At 34.5% G+C, this 25,243-nt stretch overlaps 1 protein-coding gene across 1 annotated transcript; it reads left to right on the top strand.

Annotated features, from left to right (window-relative positions):
• Window positions 1-8,319: 8,319 nt before the first annotated feature.
• LOC128989010 (UDP-glucosyltransferase 2-like) lies at window positions 8,320-24,107 on the top strand. The gene is made up of 7 exons (XM_054410863.1): window positions 8,320-8,357; window positions 10,155-10,355; window positions 14,669-15,292; window positions 17,177-17,396; window positions 18,422-18,641; window positions 22,397-22,626; window positions 24,076-24,107. Exons 2-7 carry the CDS (start codon window positions 10,155-10,157, stop codon window positions 24,105-24,107), a joined length of 1,527 nt encoding a protein of 508 aa, XP_054266838.1. The 5' UTR covers window positions 8,320-8,357.
• The last annotated feature ends 1,136 nt before the right edge of the window (window positions 24,108-25,243 follow it).

Genomic DNA, 25,243 nt, shown 5'->3' with positions numbered 1-25,243 from the left:
CAACCCTAGATATCCTGTTTCCTATCAAGGGACAAGTCTATACTTAGATATTACTTCAACCCTGTACAACTTTTGATTCAAGCATTCACTTCCTCGGGATATTTAACATTCTTTTTCCAATTGCCTAATTTCCTGACAAGTATTACACCCCCATCCCTCTTTTGTTCACTTTAGAGGATTCTCTTTCTTCCCCCTTCTCCTCTCCACCCTTCCTTAGTGCCCTTGCTACAATTTATCCTATACCCTTTCCTAATTTAGACGCAATTATTTAAGTTATTGTGTTACCCCTAACTCACTCACTACCCTCCACCATCCCTAGAGGTACTCACTCTGCACATGGCCGTTGCTCTTGAGCTTGCCATTGCCTTGGTGGTTGCCCTGGTGGTTGCCTTGGTGGTTGCCCTGGTGGTTGCTCTGGTGGTTGCCCGGATGACCGTTTCCCACCCCGTTACTCAGGTGGTTACCACCGTGCCCGTTGACAAGGTGGTTGCCTCTCATAGTCACCTCCTGTTTCTGATCAACACGTAGGATGCGATCACTCCACTGCACACACCTGTCCCAGCAGCCTCCCCCGGCACTCATACCACCCGCACCTTTCACCTCTATTGTCTATCGGACATCGCACTGCACGATCTCATACCATAATCTCAGTGATGTCTCAATCCGATAGGTAATGTCAAGTTTCTCCTTCTGCGGGTAAGTGCAATTAGTTCACTTTTAAGCTGACCTCTTCAAAAATGTATCTTTCTAAAGTAGGCCTACAATTACCACCACTACATAAAATTAATTAATGCGTGAATATAATATGTAAAATAGGTCAAAACAATCTACAAGAACCTTACATCCCCTAAAAGTGTATTAGGCCTATTTACAAATAACCACTTAAACTGAAATTGTATCAGATTTTTCATCCAAACCAGTATATTCCACAAATAAATTGACACTCAATTCCAAACGAAAAAATATTTTTAATGTTTACAAAAACTCGCGAGCACGTCTCAAACCACTACGTGCACGGTCTGGTCCGCTTACGTCGAAAGTTCGCACGATACTGAATGAGTGAGCGCTGAGCGGCTCGCGACCATCAGGTCAAGTAGTAGTTCTCCGACCTGCCGCCGCGGCGCCTCCACACCTGTCACTCATCATCTGTCAATCTACCGGGGATACATGGTATACGTGTGGTAGAATATCGATACTTTGCATACAAGCCTTCAGCAAACAATTAAACTGCAATGGTGTCAACAACCCGCAACATCAGACTGTGACAGCTGGAAGTGTGAAGATGGGAAGTGGAACACTAACGGTAGCTCTGGTTCGTAGTCCGCAGTTCCAGCAAGTTCCGCAGTCCGTAGTTCCAGCTAGGGTAGCCGGAGAAGGCAACTTGTCTAGGTTTCTTTAGAAATTTGATTCATTGAAGCTATTTGTCCTGTGAGAACATTCTTTGCCTATAGCCTTTCGTGCGGTCGTTATGCATCGGGTTTGACGGAAGGATTAGACTTGACCATTTCGTTAAATTTTAATTATTTCCGTAGAAGGATGATACCAGAGCAGTGTTTAAAACATAAAAGATGGATTGGTAAACCTATCAAGAAATCTTGAAAAGGACATAGCAAATGTTACAAATGACTGATAATGACTTGAAACCATATTTTATGCCCATTTATGATCAAAAGTTATAAAACGCCTCACTCAACGTTAAAACACTGTACACAACGTGGGGATGGATAAAAAATGAGTGACAAGTGATGGAAACATAAATCATGTGGCTCTAAGCTCAAACAAAATGTAAGCACGTGCTTCGTAAGGAGAGTGGTAGAGGACAGCGCAAGCAAAAATGGAGGGCACAAATGAATGGTGAATGGTAAAGAAAGTGATGAACTGAGGACAAAAATATGTGAAGATAATCAAGTAAAAAGCTTAAGGTCACAAGCATTTTGTGAAATGAATCAAGTAATCAAACGCGTCTAAGAGGTGATGAGCAAGTAATAAAATGTTATAAATGTTATCTGCTGCGTTTGGTATGGATCAGTCAAATGTGACAAGCAATCAAACGCGTCTGGGAGCAGATGAGCAAGTGGTAAAATGGTATTTGGTACATTATATCATTTGCTCATCACCTCCTAGCCACGTCTGATTGTGGTATAAATTAGTCAAATGTGACCAGCAATCAAAAGCGGCTAGGAGGTGATGAGCAAGTGGTATAATGTTATCTGCTGCGTGTGGTATGGATCAGTTAAATGTGACAAGCAATCAAACGCGTCTAGGAGGTGATGAGCAAGTGGTAAAATGTTATCTGCTGCGTTTGGTATGGATCAGTCAATTGTGACAAGCAATCAGACACGTCTGGGAGGTGATGGACAAGTGGTAAAATGGTATGTTCTGCATTTGGTATGGATCAATCAAAGATGACGAGCAATCAGAAACGACTAAGAGCAAGTGGTAAAATAGTATATGGTACATTATACCATTTGCTCATCATCTCCTAGCCACGTCTGATTGCTTGTCACAATTGACTGATCCATACCAAACGCAGCAGATAACATTTTACCACTTGCTCATCACCTCCTAGACGCGTTTGATTGCTTGTCACATTTAACTGATCCATACCAAACGCAGCAGATAACATTTTACCACTTGCTCATCACCTCCTAGACGCAATTGATTGCTTGTCACAATTGACTGATCCATACCAAACGCAGCAGATAACATTTTACCACTTGCTCATCACCTCCTAGACGCAATTGATTGCTTGTCACATTTGACTGATCCATACCAAACGCAGCAGATAACATTTTACCACTTGCTCATCACCTCCTAGACGCAATTGATTGCTTGTCACATTTGACTGATCCATACCAAACGCAGCAGATAACATTTTACCACTTGCTCATCACCTCCTAGACGCAATTGATTGCTTGTCACATTTGACTGATCCATACCAAACGCAGCAGATAACATTTTACCACTTGCTCATCACCTCCTAGACGCAATTTATTGCTTGTCACAATTGACTGATCTATACCACACGCAGCAGATAAAATTAAACCACTTGCTCATCACCTCCTAGACGCAATTGATTGCTTGTCACATTTGACTGATCCATACCACACGCAGCAGATAACATTTTACCACTTGCTCATCACCTCCTAGACGCAATTGATTGCTTGTCACAATTGACTGATCTATACCACACGCAGCAGGTAACATTTTACCACTTGCTCATCACCTCCTAGACGCAATTGATTGCTTGTCACAATTGACTGATCTATACCACACGCAGCAGGTAACATTTTACCACTTGCTCATCACCTCCTAGACGCAATTGATTGCTTGTCACATTTGACTGATCCATACCACACGCAGCAGATAACATTTTACCACTTGCTCATCACCTCCTAGACGCAATTGATTGCTTGTCACATTTGACTGATCCATACCACACGCAGCAGATAACATTTTACCACTTGCTCATCACCTCCTAGACGCAATTGATTGCTTGTCACATTTGACTGATCCATACCACACGCAGCAGATAACATTATACCACTTGCTCATCACCTCCTAGACGCAATTTATTGCTTGTCACAATTGACTGATCTATACCACACGCAGCAGATAAAATTATACCACTTGCTCATCACCTCCTAGACGCAATTGATTGCTTGTCACATTTGACTGATCCATACCACACGCAGCAGATAACATTTTACCACTTGCTCATCACCTCCTAGACGCAATTTATTGCTTGTCACAATTGACTGATCTATACCACACGCAGCAGATAAAATTATACCACTTGCTCATCACCTCCTAGACGCAATTGATTGCTTGTCACATTTGACTGATCCATACCACACGCAGCAGATAACATTATACCACTTGCTCATCACCTCCTAGACGCAATTGATTGCTTGTCACATTTAACTGATCCATACCACACGCAGCAGATAACATTATACCACTTGCTCATCACCTCCTAGACGCAATTGATTGCTTGTCACAATTGACTGATCTATACCACACGCAGCAGGTTACATTTTACCACTTGCTCATCACCTCCTAGACGCAATTGATTGCTTGTCACATTTGACTGATCCATACCACACGCAGCAGATAACATTTTACCACTTGCTCATCACCTCCTAGACGCAATTGATTGCTTGTCACATTTGACTGATCCATACCACACGCAGCAGATAACATTATACCACTTGCTCAACACCTCTTAGTCGTGTCTGATTACATGTCATATTTGACTTATCAGTCAAATCAGTCAATCGTAACAAACAATCAAACGCGGCTAGGAGGTGATGAGTTAAAATGGTTAAAAGTAATCTGCTGCGTTATGTTCTTGATCGACATGCTAGGTTGTGTATTTTTAATTTTTTTTATTCAACCAAAAGTTAGTTTATAGTTCTCTGTCTTATTCATCTATGAACCAAATTAGTTCACTACAGACAATTGTTATCGGTATAAAAATAGTTTCGTAAAAATATACCGGCTGTACCAGGAAATATTTAAATTTTAGGAAATTTTAACTCGATAGTTTAGTTTGGCTTTAGTGCAGGTAACTTCTTAAAATGTCGGTAGAGAGTTCGGGGTCACCCTGTATTGTTCCTTAAGGACCCGTGCGTAATTTGCGTGTTTTAATAGGATTCAAAACTTGTTACCGAGGCACAATTGATTATGAAATATCCTTTAACTTGTCAAAGGAATACGTTTAATAAAGACAATTGTCAGGTGAATTCAACCGCTAATTTACAATATAATAAATCTGGTAAACTTTAGATCTACACTTTAAAGACTGATTAACCAACCTCCATAAGTTACAATTATCAGAAACAGAAATATTTCAAATCACTTTGCGTCAACTGGTGCAACTTTATAATATCACAGTGAGTAGTTAATCATTCCACTGAGTCATCAGTTGTTAAAAAAGATTTTAATGGAGAGAGCTACTCATCATCATGAAATCTTTGATAGTGAATTCTATAAATAAATAAAACGTTGGGGGGGGGGGGCGAAGCCCTAAAGTAAAGTATATTACCTTTTAGCTACCATTAGTTACTGATACGATTTGAAATGATGTCTTAATCGTAAAATTGGTTAAGTATGTCTGCCTTTAAGTTTGCAAAATACAGCGTTTTTCATATTTTTATTTTTGTAGAGCTTATAATGGAATAGTGTAACTTCCCCTATAGGGCTTCTGTTAAAAATATAGAATAAATAGCTCCGATATGAGAAATGCTAGCTCACGAGGCAAGTCGGAAATAGTCCAGAAACGTATTACAACTAAATAACACAAATGATGTACCTAAAAGATTTTATGTGATCTTATTTTTTCGCATTATGATACCAAACCACATCAACAACTGTCTATATCTGATGATATTAGAATAGAATAGTCTTAGATGTTAATGGGGAATATGAGCTATTACCACGCCAAATGTTGATGTTCACAAATATTTTTTAAAGTTTCATTTCTATTTGAAAACATAACATATTCTGAATATGTACTTAAGTTCTTATGCAAACAAAACTCTATACAAGTCTAGAATACAGTAAGTCAGTAACGATTTAAGCAAAGAAAAATATTTGTCAGTTTAGTTAGAAAATAATAATTTTGTTTACTTAGTACAGTGTTGTTCTGTTCCTACAATATCGTTGGCAGCGAGCGTTAGCGCCGTCCATACATCCGAGGCAATGTCTGAGCCTACATGAATGCGTGATAGGATGGGTAAATATAGAAGGCATTGAAGGAGTCACTTTAAAAATTATAATTATCTACACACTATTTTCCCAAAAACGTAATGAATAAGTGATGTATTTATTAGTTAGATTTTAATATTAAAAACAGATTTTTGTTATGATATTTTACTCTTAGATGTTCGAACAAAAACCGACACAAAAATTCAGGTTTGCTTTTACGAGGTGCACTCAACAGGGTCAGTATGGAATATTAACTAAAAATGCAGTGACCTTATGGAAATTATCCAATTGTTGTATATAGTTTTGAATCATAAATTAAAGTTTGTAATATCAAATCTCTTTTGTTCCCACTCCAGTTAAATAAGATATAATTTGTACTCTAATAAGATGACCGTATTCATTCATTCAGTTTCTTTTGTGTTTATAATGCCAAATACATTTCCCCCCATTAAAAAATATAGTTTGAAAAAATATATGCTTGTGTTGATAATGATTTTACCTACGACCGTTTTTAAAAGTAGCCATTTCAGTCCAGTTCTTAGAATTGAAAAGTTTCACTTAACATCTGTTTACTTTTATATCAGCATAGTTTCATTTCATATCAGCATAGTTTTTCTCATATCAACACGGGTAACGGACCAATGAGGTTCAAGAATTGAGAGAAAAGAATTAAAATTGTAATGCTTCGAACGTCAACTAATCAGCTGATCAGCTGAACAGTTGACCAATTTAATTGTTGATCTGACTTGTTCCTGTTGATACTCGCGTATTCTTAACCTAAGTTTGTGGAAGTCAAAGGAAGGTAGATTAAACTGATTTAATAATGTCAGTTAGTGAAAGTGAAGTTGACGAGATGGAAATGAGAGAACAAACTGTTTATAATATTCTATAATATTCGATGCTGAGATGTAACTGTAAATTAACTGTTTTACTATAACCATTCAGTTGTCAAAAACAAAATGCAAAATTTTCCTAATTGTACCTGATGCAGTATTTATGGTAAGCATGCTGCTAGTAGAACACATTCCCTGAAAAAGGTAACGTATTTTTTTAACGAAGTTTTACAAACACGTAATTACAGGAAATCAGCTGATTATACAATAAGTCGTTGCATCACTTTCCTATCATTGTCACTGACAATAAACGAAAACATAACCTCTCTAAGAAGTAATGAGTAGTGATTTTTAGTAATTGAAAACCAGATTGTTAGTAATTAAAAAACTGTCGTAGGTAAAGTAGTGTACGCAACTCGCGTTAATAGTCTTTACGACACTCGTAGAAGTATTTAAATTTTTATTTTTTTTTTAGTTTTTTAAATTTTCTCCTCGTGTCGTAAAGACTAACTTAACGCAATCGTTGCGTAAACTACTATATCAATATTGATAATATTACACTAAATAAAAAGTACTATCTGATAATTCAACATGGTTGAGAAAGAACTTACAAAAAGTAAACGGAGAAATGTACTCGGATTATAACAATGGTTGCAACATGTGATCTTATGTACAGATGCAGGCAGTAGATTGTAGACACAGTACTTATAACATACTCTCCCACCAAGTTGCAACAGATAACTGGGCAATTTTATGCAGTGGCAGGACGAGTGCACAATTTCGCTATTGGTCTCTCGAGTGTTCCAGTAGCTGTCTTCAGTGTTACAACGTAAATGAGGTTGTCAGATAGGGATCGTTTTTTGTAAATAATTGTTGATTTCCCTGCGGTTGAACTGGTATCTCTAGGAGGCCATAGTGAGGTAAGTTAAATATTTGAGTCTTTTCTACGGAATCACTTCCTAATTTTGACATATGATCAAGTGGTTAATACTCTGAAATAATGTTAGAATAAATTTGTTGATGGTTAGGATCAGTAACAAAACCTAGTTTCATTGAGTTAAATACATTAAGAGCAGATGTTCGATAATCCCCCAGATTTTTGGCAGAATCTTTAACGACATATTTTACACTTTCAGTCCCCACATGATTTACAGGAGATGACACCTGAACTAGATATTTGGTAAAATCCTCTTGCATTTAAAACTTATGAAGTAACTCATCTACTTTGTTTTCCAGCATACAATGAGACATTGCTGAATCATTGTTAATTAATGTTGATTAATTGTTATTAATCATCAACCCACTTGGTCTAGGTAAAACCCCTCCAAAGATGGTCGATTGAGCAAAAAACTGCAAAAGTTAAAATAACAGCTCTTAAATGACATAAATTTCCTATACAAACGCCCTTACAAAACTAAACAAACATATCGTCACTATAACCAATATCATATATTAACTAAATTTGTAATAAATTATATATGTAGTTTTCATAAATTTGTCATATAACTTAAAATACAAATGTTTTCCCAAAAGAAAACACAGCAAGAATTTCTTTTACTGACAAACAAAAGTTTTGAAATGTTTTAATTTGTTTTACACTGAGGTATTTATTATATGGTCAGTGCTACTCATTGACCACAAACAGAAATGATGTAAGAGGTGTTTAAAGGGGCTTGGGAGCTGCGCTGTTTACCCGACACTGATAAGTCTTCAGTAGATAAATATATTGTTTATACGAGGCGAGGAAGAGTGTTTAACTGTTGAGTGTTAATACAAAGCGCACGTCGAGTTGAAAAGTGGATAAGGATTGACAAGGTAAGTCAAATATTAATTTATTGCGGTAGTCCTATAGGACTAAAAGCTACAATGTAAAATAAGTAATGAAAATACAAACAAATAGTAATTAAACCTAACTATTTGATACGTTTTAATTTGTTCTATTTCTCCTAACCTTTGTTTATCAAAATTTACTTTTCAAAAATATTCATTGTCCAAGAGTAGCATTATTTAGCTTTAAACAATCTGTTTAGCTTTTTAGCTCTCTCATCCTGCATCATAGATATTATCTACATCTCATCTTAGATACATATACATTTTTCAAAGCTATTTAAATTTAAAAATTTGATTGCCCAGTAATCTTTCTTGTTCGTCTTACAAACATTACCTAAACTGTTTACTTTTATTGTAAGTTTGGTAGATACTATATAGTGCAGGGTGCTTAAAAAAGTATTAAAATGTTGTTTTACAACAGTACCTATGAAACCCATTTCATTTGGATTTTTCGCAAAACTTTAAATTATAGCATTCTGTTTTTAAACAATAATGTTGATTTAATTCTTTTTGGAATGGTTAATTAGAACATTTATCATTTCATACGTTCTGAAAATAGCAAGTATACGAAATATCCTTATATCATGAAGTCTTCAAAATATACACAGTTACATAATGGTGGGTGGATTGGCAGTACTTATTATCTTATTTCACTGGTTAAACGGAGCAATTCAAAATCATCCTAACGCCTTGGAGGTATTTTAAAACAAAACGTACGGTAACGTAAAACAAAGTATGCAAAGGCAAGTATACAAAGACGACTGGGGCGGTGGCATCGTCCTCTATTCCAGCTACTAGGAGGTGACGAATTGTGGATATTTATAGGCATGCACTGTGGATGCGATACTCCCTGGTGTGGATTAACGCCGGCACTAGTTAGTACTACGAATATCCGCAGTTCTATCCTGATAATTAGACCAATTCGTATATACCAAGGAAAAAAAGTGGTTCGGATTCCACTACAAACTGTAGGTCCCATAGTTCCCATTAGCTGTATGGGCTATTAATTAACAGCTGTGTCTAAGAAATAGGTCGGCCTTAGTCACTAACAAGAATACAAGATCGCACTCATCCTACACATATCTCCATTCATACATGACTTAAATACCTACTTTGTATGGTCGCCATTTCAATGAAAAGTATTAAAGTAAAGTATAAATGAAAGTTACGACAATATTCGAATATATACTAGCCTACTTAGTGATTAAGAAAATTTCCCATTAATTTTTAAAGGTTTAGAAAATAAAAGCTGTCAAAAGTATATTCCTCAGTGCACACTAATGTACTTTTTAGTTTTTGCCCGAGAAAAGTCTTAATTTTTTTGATAGTTCAAAACCGGACCCAGCTGTCCTTAATCATTGGGCTTTTAATAAATGGTCCTGACTGAAAAACCATAGCTGATCTCAGTCAGTAACAAAGCTACACAGGTCATCTCACATCAATCTACACCCACCCTTTCACTCATATTTGGGTTAAAATATTCACCTAGGTGGCGTCCCCATCTAAAATAATTTATAAAATTGATTCTATTTTATTAATTACAGTCTTAGGTGGAAGTAGACTTAAATAGACGAATGTTCATTGTCCATTTGCAACCTCAATATCAGTGTTGTTAATTGTAAATCAAGGATTTGCCATATTTACACTAGTTTTAATATGGGTAGGCATAATCTTAAGAGGCTAAAAAAGCATTATGAAAAAAAATTGTTACAAATGGAAATTGCAACCAAAAACTCCTTTGAAGAATATATTTTGAAAAGAAATGTTTCTTGTTCTATCAAGATGCACTATTCATGGCTACTGGTAGTTGCACTGTATACAAGTGGCTGCAGCAGTGCTCGGATCCTAGTTCTCCAGCCCATGCCTGCCAGAGGACATCTGATTGTGACGGAGCCTCTATTCGAGGAACTTGCTGCTAGAGGGCATCAACTGACTGTGGTGACCAGCTTCCCTCACAAATCTCCGGTACCCAACCTAGACGAGGTTAGGAAACTATCTAATCCGTGAAAACTTACTTCGACGGATTAATTGCTTTGTTATTAAGATGAGTTATATTACTGGTGGCAGAAATAATGTACAGTAGTAAGCTGCATGTCGTGTGTGACTATATAAACAAATATATCACGCAAGTATTTTGCGAGTTTAATGTATTTTGAATGTTTAAGACATATATCATAATAGGTCTCTACTAAATTATTCGAGGGCGAGATGTGTTTAGAAGACAAGAAACGTGTTAATTGCCAACAATGTATAGTTTAAAAATGTTTAATTGTTAAAGCGATTCTGTCAATGACATTCTAAACAATCCACTGTGAATCTAGTTTATAATGATAAATAATAACGTTGTGTGTTGCATTTATTTTAAGAAATCAACTAATTTATTCAATCTAGAGACTCATATAATAAGTACAAACCATAACAATAAATTGCGAGGTTTCTCAAAATCATACGATGAAAAACAGATGTCTTATCTGCGTGCTTAATGATAAACTGTAAAAATTGTTTACTTTAAAATCAATTTTTAAAAAATGGAAATTTTTTTTTCTTTAGCGTTTCTAAGCCATTGTAATTTCTTTACGTTTCTTTGTACTGGCCGGACTAAACCTTGGACTTGTCACTATCCTATTTCTCCCTTTTGTTAGACAGGATTATTAATTTACATCACAATAACAAATGTCATCTGAGTCCAGAAACGATCTCGCTTGGAATCGAAACATGTTTCTTTGGATTTGATTTCAACACTAAAACCACTTGGCAATTCATATAATTTAATATTTTATATGCATCGTCACACGTTTTCCCATGATTAATTCTACGAATAATTGGTGCAATCGATGTGACAGATTTGGTAGATGTGAGTAGTATCTATCTGCATACCTCATTAGTTATAAATAAGCCTATCTAAGGAATCAGTTTAAGGGAAATATAAATTTACTAGTGGCTTGTAGGGGCAATATCCCCTTTTGTAAAAATTATTAGTCTCATGGGTTACCCTACTTTGAATTATCGTTTAACATTTTTGTATATTATAATATATATAATAGTTATTACATACCTGCATAATGGATTTTGATGTCTGCTCTGCTTAAAATACAAATGCCAAAGGACTGTTCATGCGGTGTTTATAATGCAAACTTTCTAATCATAATACAACTAAGGAACATTTTCAATAATAATCTTCATGACTATTAATTAAATATACATAAATTTCTTTGTATATGGACATATTCACTTAGATGAAACACATAAATGTAATGTCATCCAAATTGTAAAATGCTAATTCTATAACAAAATCTCTCTGAAAACAACATTTGTTATAGCCTGTAGTATCAATTTTTGGCGATTGTTTGTCTTTATTTGGTTCTACTACTACTTTAATATCATCTGGCCGCTTTACCCGGCTAAAAGCAACATAAAGTTGACCATGGGTGAAAACAGATTTTTTCAAATAAATGCCAACTTTTGTGAAAGTTTGGCCTTGCGCTTTATTTATAGTAATAGCGAAAGCTAATTGCAATGGGATTTGAGTCCTTCCAAACTTAAACGACATATTAAGATCTGTAGTTATAAGTTTTATTTTTTGGCATGAAAAATATGTTCCCTTTGCCTACTCCAGTAAATGACTTCTAACGTTACAATTTTTCAGACATACCTAACACAACCAATCGTATTTACTAATCCAGACCCTTAAAATTGGGATAAAGTCTATTTCACCTTTATAATAGTATACATATTACAGTACATTTTACCATATGCTTTAAATAAAGTTAAACCTCATGTCTTAAAGTAAACAAAGCAAACATGACCTAGATTCCCATGCTATTTAATGTGAACTATCTTATTCTGTAACAACCTTTTGGTGCATAATTAAGAAAAATGAATAATTTCCCCCAAAATGTCATGCACAGACCTTTAAAATGAGACTCCTCCCAGCTTTCTACGGCCTCCAGTTCGCTCACAATTTCGTTGTAAAATTTTGGGCTTACGGAATTAGATATATAGATTGATATACTTTTAAGTTATCTTGAATACATTCTTCCCAGTGGGGTCTGAGACAAAGTTCGTATTCCTTTAATAGTTTTGAAGAGACAAACAAAAGACCATCGACGAAAGTTTTCTTTTCGAGAAATAGGTTTTACAGTTTATATGTAGTTTATAACAATATATTAAATACTAATTATATACTTTATCGGTAACATATGTTGAACGATTTTGATTTTATGGATAAACTTCAAAGTTTGGAACATATGAATTTATTTATTACCGTTTTGCAAAGGTAATTTATTACTTAATCAATCACCTATCATGTAATAATAATTAAGAAATCTAGCACCAGCATTAGCCCTCAAGAAGTTTTTGCGAGAGCTGTAAGCTATCAAATAACATATCTTCAATAACTTTCTGTTCTGCATTCTTTCTGTTGAGTTTCAACGCCACAATTGGTACTCCACAACGTTAATAATTATACCTTTTACATTATTTTGAAACGTTTACAGCTGATGTTAAAAAATGTACGTCTGATCATTAAAACCTTGACGAATCTGACCGAAAATATAGATCAACTTATCTCTTGGTACAATAACCCTGCTGACCTTTTATCGACATTTACGGAATGGCCTTGGCCTTCAGAGATATCAAATAACACAGAGATGGCTGAAGAAAATGACTCATCCATGTTAAGCTGATGGTCAAGATTAAAATTGGACCACATTTGTATTGAAGCGTTTTAGTTTTTTATGCGTATTTTATGTGTTTTTTTTTTTTTTGAATGCGTATCTGCAATAGACCTACTTAAACCCCGATTTCCCAGTCTTCAGCATCAGTGCCCATAAAAGAGGACTCCTCCCCTTGCTAAGCTCCCTAGCCCTAGGAATTCTAGACAAGATCAATAAATCTAATGTAAATCTTCCATTTTCCTATGATTTTCACTAAGACTTCAGCGTCTCTAGGACAGTCGGAATTATTCATCATAAAGTTTGAATCAGTATATTAACTAGCAATGTTCTCTAGTTAGAAAGTTTGTTAAAATTATTAATTAGCTGAGAAACTAGACTAATCTTAAATAAGAGATAGTGTCATGGAAGTTGTAAGTCCATTTAGTTGTTCAACGGTTTGTTAATAACGAGCGTTTCATTATCGAAAGGTTAAAAATAGGGTTAAAAAAGAATTTACTTCTTTTTTAACTGGTGCGTGTCATTACCCTAAAAGGCGTTGCTTTAAACAGAAGATAACTAAACGGTACTGATGCAAAAGAATATTCATGACAAGGCACTTCCACGACAGGCACTGTTCCGAGATGTACTTCTCTGAGAGTCATTCGTCCGAAAGCTACTGCTCCGAAAGGAATGCAAGTGTAAAGCACTGCTCCGAAAGGAATGCGAGTGTAAAGCACTGCTCCGAAAGGAATGCGAGTGTAAAGTACTGATCCGAAAGTAATGCGAGTGTAAAGCACTGCTCCGAAAGGAATGCGAGTGTAAAGTACTGCTCCGAAGGGAATGCGAGTGTAAAGCACTGCTCCGAAAGTAATGCGAGTGTAAAGTACTGCTCCGACAGTAATGCGAGTGTAAAGCACTGCTCCGAAAGTAATGTGAGTGTAAAGCACTGCTCCGAAAGGAATACGAGTGTAAAGTACTGCTCCGAAAGTAATGCGAATGTAAAGCACTGCTCCGAAAGGAATGCGAGTGTAAAGTACTGCTCCGAAAGGAATGCGAATGTAAAGCACTGCTCCGAAAGGAATGCGAGTGAAAAGTACTGCTCCGAAAGGAATGCGAGTGTAAAGCACTGCTCCGAAAGTAATGCGAGTGTAAAGTACTGCTCCGAATGTAATGCGAGTGTAAAGCACTGTTCCGAAAGGAATGCGAGTGTAAAGTACTGCTCCGAAAGTAATGCGAGTGTAAAGCACTGTTCCGAAAGGAATGCGAGTGTAAAGTACTGCTCCGAAAGTAATGCGAGTGTAAAGCACTGCTCAGAAAGTAATGCGAGTGTAAAGCACTGCTCCGAAAGGAATGCGAATGTAAAGCACTGCTCAGGAAGAATGAGTACGATCAATAATCACTCAAAAATATTCACTCCCTCCTACATGGAATGGGTATTTGGCAACTATAATGTACAATTATACAAAACGTACGAAAATATATCTTTTACAATATTCACAAGGACATTATGTTATAATTAATTTTGAACACTTTTTGAATATTTTTATGCGAGCACGAAGTTAGCTTCTCAAATTAGTCTCTTCAGTTTTTATTAACATATTAAAATATTAATATAAATAACTTTAGTAACTCTTTGCCTAGATTGACGTGTCTGAGGAGACCGAGGCGAGCAAATGGGTTGGAAACATCGCCTTGGAGGGAATCAGACAAAACATGCCCAACCAGCTGCACTCCCCGCTGTATATGGCGAAGAACGATTACGACATGTGCAAAGCGGTTTACTCCAATAATCAAGTAAAAATGCTTCTAAAATCCACCAAGAAGTTCGATATGGTGATCACCGAGGTATTCACCAACGATTGCTTTGCTCCTTTCGCGTCTAAGTTTGGAGCTCCTCTTGTATCAATAGTTACTAGTTTCCCCCTACCGTGGCTGTCAGACCGTGTAGGACTACCGGACAACCCTTCGTATATACCTAACTACTATCTGGATGTAGGTAGTGAAATGACATTCTTTGAGAGAGTTTATAATACCTTTTTCTTAATTTACACAAAGTTACTTTACCACCTCGTGTTTTTACCCAAAGTACAAAATATGGTCGATGAATACTTTGAAGGACTACCCCCAATCGAAGAGATTGTTAGAAATACCTCGCTAATATTGATGAACAGTCACCTTTCACTGACCTACAGTCGTCCGTGTACTCACAATGTGGTGGAGGTTGGAGGGATACATATCAAGAACACTTCGACTAAAGTTCCCCAGGTAAGTAATCATGAATGTAAGATTTTGATAGTAAATTGATTGGACTGAGTTGATTGCATAATTGATGAAAAATGATTGGAATAGTGTTAGTAGATATGTGTCAGTAATAATTAAATACTATTTACCAGATCCCGTTTCACCTTTGATAAGCGTCACAGATTGAACAGGCTTTTTAAGGAGTGTTCAATTTTATGACCATAGTGTTAAGGTTTGTTTTTGTCTGACCAATATATGAAAAGAGCGTTTAAGTGTTTTGTAATTCATAAAATTTTACCAACCCTTAGTGATAACTCTGTTTAGTACATTGCTGACATAATAAAGCGAAATTTTTTTAAATTTTTGCTCGTCGATTGTATAGTTAAAACCAGAAATAAGTGCAGATAACAAAAAAACAGAGAATGGGAGAGAATCATGTATGCAACACCAAAAATGTGTAACCAGACCCTAAACCATCTAAACACACACCAAAACAAGTTTGCGATTATTTAAAAAATAATTAAAGCAATATTAACAATATTTACAGTATTAATATTTTACGATACTTTAAGAAGTATACTATCAGTAAATAAAGTAAAGGGTAATACGTAGGGTTTGAGGTAAAGTAACACCAACGGGAATACAAACGATAAAATGTCTGATAATTTCAGAAGATAAAAAAAAAACTCTATTACTGATTATAAATTAAAAATATTTAGTTTAAACGCCCCCTGATTGGTTTTCCACTTAGTTTAGAGCCACGTATCAGATGATATACTTAATTATATATCTTGAGAAAATAACCAGAAAACTCCATATAAGTCACATTCTGCTAAAGGAATAACTTAAAGGAATAAAGGAGTAAGACCTGCTCTGTAACCTAGGTTTGTGACATAAACAATATTTTCCTACAGTAACTTGACATAGAGGCCTTCCTTGCACTGATTATAGTACAGAATGTTTCTAATTGCTGCGTCTACTTACTTTAGCCGCACACTTTTTACTTTTGTCGCACAGTTTTTTTTTTGCTGCACACCAGTATTCCAACCAAACAACACAAAACAGCGTGCTTTTATTAAGCACGTAATACGTGTACCCTTAAAAATAAGTTGACATCACTTAAAAATATTACGACTACGATCAGCTGGTGCATCGTTTCCCATTTCGCTCAATGTTTGGATTTAACCTATCCTAAAAACATGTTGTACAGTGTTTGAAAGACTAATTATTTATATTCTTTATAGTAACTGTATGAAAAACATAATGTGTAACGCGAGTGCAAACTGCCTTTGCTGCACTCGAGAAACTTTCCACACTCGCCTACTGATTGTCCGTAAACATTTCTCTTGTGTGCAGCAGAGTTACACCAACAACTATTACACGATATTTTAAACCAGTTAAATTTGATTGGCTGATGTGTTGGATCCGATAGTTGTATAAGGAAATTAGGCTAAAAATAGACATGTAACAATATAGAAAGAGTCTTTGAGTTTTAATATACTTTTAGTTTTCAATGGTATTGTAGGTTAATGATAAAGGAAGTGTTGTACGATGTTTAAACGACCTCGACTTAGAATGCAGGCTGTTAAGTCTTAACCAAATGTTTAACAGTGCAACTAACATGCTTGTTTCCATTGCATAACACCGTCACGATGTTGTCATTGAGCTTAACATTACCCAGAGGAACAATGTGTTATGCACTATGCAGCCTTAGTGCCATTGTTTCTAGGTCGAAAGTGCACTTCTCAGACCTATTATTTCATACGGTTTCTAGATTTTTGTTTATTTAACATTACCATCGTATGCTCAAGAGAGCCAATACATTATTATTACAAGCAACCCCTCAGACTTTCGGTTACAATTATTTTTGTTATAATAAGACATACAACCAAATATAATTGATTTCAGGACTTGCTGGACATTCTTGACAAATCCACTTCAGGAGTCGTTGTTGTAAGTTTTGGATCGATGGTTCGCATGGCTTCCCTTCCAGACAACTTATTAAAGGCATTTTTGGCCTCATTTGCGAAAATTCCTCAAACAGTAATTCTTAAATATGAAGAGGAATTGGCGGATGTTCCAAAAAACGTTGTAGTCAGGAAATGGCTTCCGCAAAGAGAAATCACAGGTATGTTGTGGTTACAAACCGGAACTACGTGAATTTCCATGTTTTATATGAAGTCATGCAAACTAAACTCTACACAAATAATGATACAGCTTCTTTTAAAATCTTGTTGTACCTGATGAAGTTTATAATTATTATAATTAGAATAAAAATTATTTTGTTCCTACTCACATAACAAGTCAGAAGTTATACTTTTATAATGTTCATTATGTTGTTGATGATTTTTAAGGTTATCATTTACTAAATTTCTCTCCGAAAATATGTCTTTTTAAAAGCTAATGAATGTTCAATGTAAATGTGTTTATAATATGTACTAGATAAAATAATTGTTGTAATGGAAAAGTGTCAATATAACCATCTGAACCCCCTATTTAAATCACGGCATTAATCAAATTATTATGCTATATTTGTGACACTAGCTAGGTAAGTGGCCTTTGATTATAATAATAATCACAGTAAAGCATACAAAGTTGTTGTATTGGACAAATAAATGCATTACGAATCTTATTCTCCTAGAAACTTAAAATATTTTTACAGTCCGATAAAAGTGTTTCCAAATAATCACACTCAACAGATATAATTACTCATACAAAATCATAATTCTTCAACATTTGAAATTTGCAGTAAAATGCTCACTATGCATGGAACCATTACAGGTTTTACATTTTAAGTTTTGGGTATTTTAAAGAATGAAATTTATGATTAGGACACTATTTTATATATAATATGTCCATAAAATTTACATAAAAGATTTAATTTATATTTTGGAAACTCCACACAGGCTATGCTTAAAACATATTTATTTCCTTATTTAAGTGTTATCATTTATTTAATAGTGTGGATACACGTCACTTTAGAAATAATTCTTTTTTAATTTGTAAACCCTAATGAAGCGTTAACAATGTATTGCATTTGGTAAGGTCATATGAAAGACATGGCTTTGAATTTTATGTTTGTGTTTCGAAATGAATTATTGTTCTCAACATGATAAATATAAGAAACAACATTGTTGAACATTTTACATGCAGAACACAAGAACGTAGTGGCGTTGCTCATTCACGGAGGACTTGCCAGTATCACGGAGGCAGTGTACTATGGCAAGCCTGTGATCGGCGTGCCTATCTTCTCAGACCAGTTCCTCAACATCAAGACCATCGTCAGGCACGGTGCTGGGGTCTTGCTGAACATTGACGATATCAGTGAACAGACCTTGGACTCAGCTCTGCGCAGCGTGCTCATCAACCCTGAGTGAGTCGCAGAATATTTTACTCATTTAATAGGAAGTTATTACAACTTCCACACTCAAAAGGAATATTTATTTGGCTTGTTGGAGTATTTCGGTCATAAGAGTTTACCTAATATAACTGATCAAGTTATGGTTTGCTATAAGTATCAGATATATACAGACTTGTACGTTGATTTTAAAGACTCGCAGCTAGCAGTTCAAAATGAAAATTTTAATACAGTTTAACACTTTATAGACCCTAACTCATGTTAAAGTACAAGCTATCAAAAACCCTGGTCCATTGAAGAAAAAACAGATGTTTTAAACTTTGGCGTGCACAAACTTTGTTGATGTCACAGTCAATACTGTCTACAGTTTTGGATTGAAAGTTTAAGAACGTTTAGGAATGTACAATAATATAACCTGCGTCGTAAAGTATTCCTCTTTGGTAAATAAAATTGACTTTGTAAAACAAACCCAAACAGCACCACACTTTATCTTAAAGGGGGTACCACGATTACTAGAAAAGGGATACCAAATGATTATCGTTCCGATCAAATCAGTGTTATGTCGTGCCAAATATAATGCAAAGTATTTCTTAAACAACGATGTTTTAATCATGCCTAGGTGAATGATAGTCTTATTAATTGCTAATAGCTTTGCCGTCTAATATCTAAATGTTGAAATGAAATGCCATTATCCAGCTCAATCCACTACGCCTATTTTACGCTGGGTAGTTTAACATTTATATTTTCTTAAATGGGCTACGTAATGTAACAAAAATATAAAACCTGCCACTGTGGTTGCAAGAATAAAAAAATACAATTTATCAAATTTGTAAAAATCAAGAACCCTTTCAGTAAGAAAGTAATTACATTATATTATTTTAAATTGATCTTTATAGTACTAGCTAGTACTAGTCCATGGGTTGGAGTTGAGGTAAAAGTGTATCGTGCTAGTTACAGTTTTGTACTCGTCAAATAACCTTGAAAGGTTCACTATCTAGACGATGACGTTGTTAAATCTTAAATCGCAAATTTGCTTATTAAAGTATAATAGTCAGTTAACATTAAATGAACTATGAATTAAGTGATGATAATTCAGGGAATTTTGTAAAATTACTTTACAACTATTACTATAACTAAGTGCACAGTCAAAATACTAATATTAAGTGGCTTATGTCAATTTGTATGCATTTCTTTTTCAAACAAACTTTGATACAAATGTTAAAAACCACTTACAACTAAATGTACGACTAAGTATACGATGGCTGATATAAAATATGTGGTGGCCAATTTTCTAATACCGTTTCTGCACTGCTCTTTTATTTTTACTAGAGGTCGTCCAGTGGTCGAAACTCGACCAAAAATATTTAATGTTCAGACTTCTTTATTTTCATCCCACACTGTGAATAAAACATATGATTGGATTTTCTTCCATTTGTTTAGATTTTCCGTTTATATTTCGTTGTTATTTCATCACCAGCATGGCAACCCATAAGATCCATGTTAATTTTTTCAAAATTTTAAATTAATTTTTTGTGCTTAATTTTGAGCCTATTTTAATTTATAAAGGGATTCTGCACATCTACAGGTAAATATCTTTCCAACAGTGTGCGTAGATTTTCCCTACGATGCACACGAGCTGAGAAAAAAGGTTTAAAAGAAACATGCTTGCCTATTAATATATAGATAATTTCACATTTTCTAAGGTAAAAAGGTAGTAAAATATTGATAAACTAAAAAGTAGAATTTTAGTTGAAAAAACCCCAATAAATTAAGGTTTTCTGTTTATCTTGACTTATAGTTAAGCTTTGAGAACTTCAAAGTTCAGGGATAAAAATGTTTTTCCATTTAATAGTCGAAGTGAGTTATGTTATATGATCTAGGCCTACTCCTCAAAGGAAAAAACTCCATATTATAATTCAATAAATTATTTGATTATATATTTATTTTCTTTAGTTTTTATACAAATTAATTTCTTTGAAGCTCTTCAGAAAATAATAAAAACTATGTTCGTTTAAAACAACATACTTTAAAATATTATGAGGGATTTGAAATAATGTTCAAATGGGCTGTATTTTCGTTTGACAGAATTCGTTAGAAGCTTGAATAGTGCACTGAAAAGTAAAAGTTTTGGTTATTCTTATTGTAAAATAATCCTTATGTAGGTTTATAAATTAAACAACCGGGACTTATAGGAGGGGTAATTTAGTTTGCACGGTAAAAACTGCTTAACATTTTTATAATATTATTACAATAAGTATCTGAAGTTACCTGTTCAGTTTCCCGGCACAAATAGTTTCCTTTACCAAGGGAATGTCTATGAACATTTCACAGCCCCTGGCAAAGTTGTCTAATGATTACATTATTTTGCATTATTTCACTTGCATTTACCCCGTCTACTGATCATGTTGCCTTGAGCAGTGAAAACCAATTCAATCGTAAACTTTCCTCAGAGTTGCTTCAGTCTCTCTCATTAGTATTTTGACATATCAATCAGAGTAGACGTAAAATCAGCTCCATGACCCAGAATTTGACGAGTATAAAACTTTAATTAGCACGATACACTTTTACCTCAACTCCGTCACAAGGATAAGGACTCGTTAGTACTAAAAGAGCAATTTAAAACAATACAATGCAATTACTTTCCTGCTGTAAGAGTTCTTGATTTTTTTTTATTCTTGCAACCAAAGTGGTAGGTTTTATAATTTTATAATTATGGTAATCGAAGAGAACTTTAAATTTTACGAAAAGAAAGTAATTAACTTGTGAACTATTTATTTTAAGTGCCTCTTATTATTTGCGAGCCTGAGGTCCAAATCTTGATCCTTAAGAATAAAGAATGCAAGATGCAATATGTTTATTCCTACACGATACTTGATGATACCGACAATTAATATTATTAACGCAAAATATCACTCACTTTTGCAGGGAGTAATGGTACTTCAGCACACTTTCTATTGTTATTTTAATGGATTCTCACTCCTGAGATTATTAAAGACATGATTTTTTTTTATTTTAATTATGTAAATACCCCAAGCAAGCTCTTAGTTTAAAGCTCATTGAAAAAAAAAATATTTTCTAAAATCCTCAGTGTAACATTGAATTTGAAAATACAAACATTGATAAGTAATTACTGACTTAAGTTAATTTTTTACTCTATATAATCCATTTAACTAGATTTTGGTTCCTACGCAATGTTTTATACCGAGTAGAGAGACATTATTTCATGTTTTGAATAATTCCAGTTAATGGAATAAATAACTGAATCCTATACCTAAAAAATAATTTTTTTAGCATAAGGTTTTCACCCGCAAGGAGTCTTAAAGATCATATTGAGTAGTACTTTACATATAAGATCTCTACAACACAATCACAATAGTTTCATCGTAGCTATGGCAGTGACTTTAAATTAACAACTTCAACCTTATTTAGTGTCAAAAGATAACCACAGTTAGCTTTATTACTAAGTAACATGGAAACGCGCATAAAATGCCCATGCGATCTACTCCTAGGCCGTTTTTAAATAGGGGTATGAAGTAATTCAGGATTTGGGAAAGTTTTTTTTCACATGTAAAGTATGTTTTTGGGGATACCAAATTTTATAAATCTTATTTTTCTAGATTCGAGGCATTACCTGTAATTTGATGTACTAGGTGACCTATGCTCTCATTTATGATTCACTTTTTACTCCTTATTGTGCCAGCTGTGTCAGCAGCCACACGAAGTACTTAGTTATTTTACCACTCTCCGATTTAACCACATTTCGTCTTCAGGTTCACACTGAAGGCCAGACAGCTGTCGGCAAAGTTCCGAGACAGACCGAGGACGGCTCTTCAGATAGCCGTGTACTGGGTGGAGTACGTCCTAGACCACAATGGAGCACCACAACTGAGACCCTCGTCCGTGGACCTCCGTCTCGGTCAGTACCTGCTGCTGGACATTGTGGCTCTGGTGCTGATAACGTCCATAGCTCTGGTCTACTGTGTCTCCTGTATCCTGAGATGTATATATCCAATGTTTTTTGGTTTAAAGTGATTTATAGTAAAAAAAAATATCAACTAAGATCTCCTATAAAAAACTATGTATACATGACTACAGTCCTGACTCTGAATATTGAATTAGATATCCTTCCCATCCTTCCTATACGAACAAGCCACAATGAGTATTTTTTTTACAAAAGTGAAACTAGTTAACTAATAGTTACTAACTAGTTAGAAACTAGTTACTGTAACTAGTTAGTAGAGTGATCTTCTAAAAATGTATATTTTTTAGACCATGATATTTGGTTGGAACATAAAATACGCTTTGGTTTAGACCAAGTTATCTCTCCGTTCAGCAATCATCAAACTTTTGCGTATAAGATAGATAACATAATCCTATCCAGCGCTTATACTTTGTTAGCAGCGCTATAGAAATAAGTAGTTAAGTAACTGATGGGAATGGGCCACTTTGCTGCAAACAAAACTATAACTTTATCAAGGGCACGTAATACCAAAATTATAATCCAGTGAAGTAAAAAAAGAAATTAATAGTCAAGCCCTAACATACAAATTCCGTCTGCCTGAAGATTTCTCGCTAACAAGGGTTGAAGAGAAGACAAAAATGTACAAACAAAATAAAACACTATTACTTTCTTTACTTAAAATATAAGTTCTTAGAACAAAGCACTTTGTTAAGGAGATGTTTACATTTAATAAGATCTCTTTTTATTTCACCATGATATTGTTTGGTTGGTAAAGATTGGTAATCCAAAAGATTGGTTGGTAATCCACCCAAACAACATAGTGAAGTCAATAAAATTATTAATAAATGTAAAAATCTCCTTGATGATAGTCAAATGAGACAGGAAAGGTCATGCACGTGTATGTGCTCCAAAAATGCACGGGCTTAAAAAAACGTTATGTAACGATTTGATCATTGCGAAATTCCTGTAGAATTCTAACATAAGGAACCACGTGGTTAGTTGCAGCTACTACCAAAACGCCTGGACTCTATAATAATACTATCTTAGGGAAGTGAATAATGTTTATGATTTAAACGAATCAATGCAATTCATGAACTGATTCCACGTATCCTACCCGATAGAACCATATGGTCTTGTTCAAGATAATCAATTGTGTGAATACATTTCGAATAAGAGATTCGTATTTTAACACATTTTAAGTTTTGTCTCACCTAACTGTAGCTTTATCATGTAAACAAATCATCCTACTAAGGATAATAAAGACAATGTTGTCTGTTGATTGATGACAGTTTCAATGCGGTGCGTCAGACTGGGTCGTTGACATTTAGCAGGAAAAGAATGGGTCCAAGGTATGACCCTTGAGGCACACCATTACTGACTCATTGTAATACAGAAACTTCATTTCCCTCATCGTCTGCAATGCTATCCAGACCACCCTGATGTTTGTGATATTGTTTGTGGCCTGTAATTATTTTATGTGATTTTCAGACCACGGGAGTTCTTTATTGTTCTGTCTGTGAAGTATCATTTTTGTTCTTTCACGTTCTATACAAAACGTTTTGAATAGGTATGAACTATTACACGAATATAAATTAACCTTTGGAGGATATTGGAATGTTGAAAGGTATACCTATAATCCACTATTTAGTTGTTATTTACATTACATACCATTAGGTCTATTTTGTTATTGAGTCATTTTAAGAATAGCTATGAGTTATAAATTGTTCACCTATGTGTGTATATTCGTATACTAGGGGTGCAGTCGTATGGTCCCCGTGTATGTAAACAGTCAACATTCTGCTAAAGTTTCCATATTTCAAACTATAGATCAACTAATGTAAAATTCATTTTTTTTATTACTTAGATTGTAAAATAATAAGAAATTCTAGTGGTATGTTTATAGAAGAAATTTAAACTATCTTGGGCTGTATAAATAAACAATATTTTTGTGTAACCTATTTTCTTAATATGCACGGATTATACCTTACTTCATATATTTAAATAAAGTACCTGGTGACCGAGCAATGGCCCGGTGTAGTTTATTTCCATTTTTAAATTAATAAAAAGGAAACTCACGTTTTATTTATAACCAATTTTGGCTTTTATTATATAAGTTTCAGTGAAATTTCAGTTTATTATAATGGGAATTTTAACCCTGAAATTTACAACCCATAAATTTATTTTACGATCGATAGTAAAAAAAAATCTTTTATAATAGCGTTAATTAATACCCTATACTTGCATGGATATTGTTTTGACAGTTTGTTTAAATTAAAACTGCTGATTGAAAAATTGAATATTCTTACTTACATAAAATAAATAAAATTTTAAGTATTTATTTTAATGTTAAAACAAAAGTTGATTCCCCTCAGTACTTCGGGGATTAAGTTTTGATTGGAGAGAGCCAAGTTAATTAATTAGTATTTTATCGAAACTATTTCCACCTATATCGAGTAATATCTCCAGTTAAGTGTAATCATTGCTTAATAGTAACAACTGATGGTTTTTCCTTTGTGCTGGATTTTGTAATCTGCTAGTACACTGATGGTAACACATGTTACAAGTCTTTTGTTTACTTTTTTCCTTGTTATTTTGTTTAACCAACATGGTTACTTGGCTACCCATAAGGCCAATCTTAAAACTGTTTGAATTTCAA

Source organism: Macrosteles quadrilineatus, unplaced genomic scaffold (genome assembly GCF_028750875.1).
Source record: "Macrosteles quadrilineatus isolate MER2022 unplaced genomic scaffold, UCM_ALF_1.0 Scaffold_3__2_contigs__length_128488019, whole genome shotgun sequence".
Lineage (NCBI taxonomy): Eukaryota > Metazoa > Arthropoda > Insecta > Hemiptera > Cicadellidae > Macrosteles > Macrosteles quadrilineatus.
Note: the sequence above shows the minus strand (reverse complement) of the source record. Positions and strands in the feature narration are given on the sequence as shown.

Excerpts from the sequence above, each read along its gene's own strand:
- LOC128989010 (XM_054410863.1), top strand. The coding sequence starts at position 10,155 with ATGCACTATTCATGGCTACTGGTAGTTGCACTGTATACAAGTGGCTGC. Across the intron at positions 15,293-17,176 it reads CTTCGACTAAAGTTCCCCAG|GACTTGCTGGACATTCTTGA; the intron begins GTAAGTAATCAT and ends AATTGATTTCAG. Across the intron at positions 18,642-22,396 it reads AGCGTGCTCATCAACCCTGA|GTTCACACTGAAGGCCAGAC; the intron begins GTGAGTCGCAGA and ends TTTCGTCTTCAG.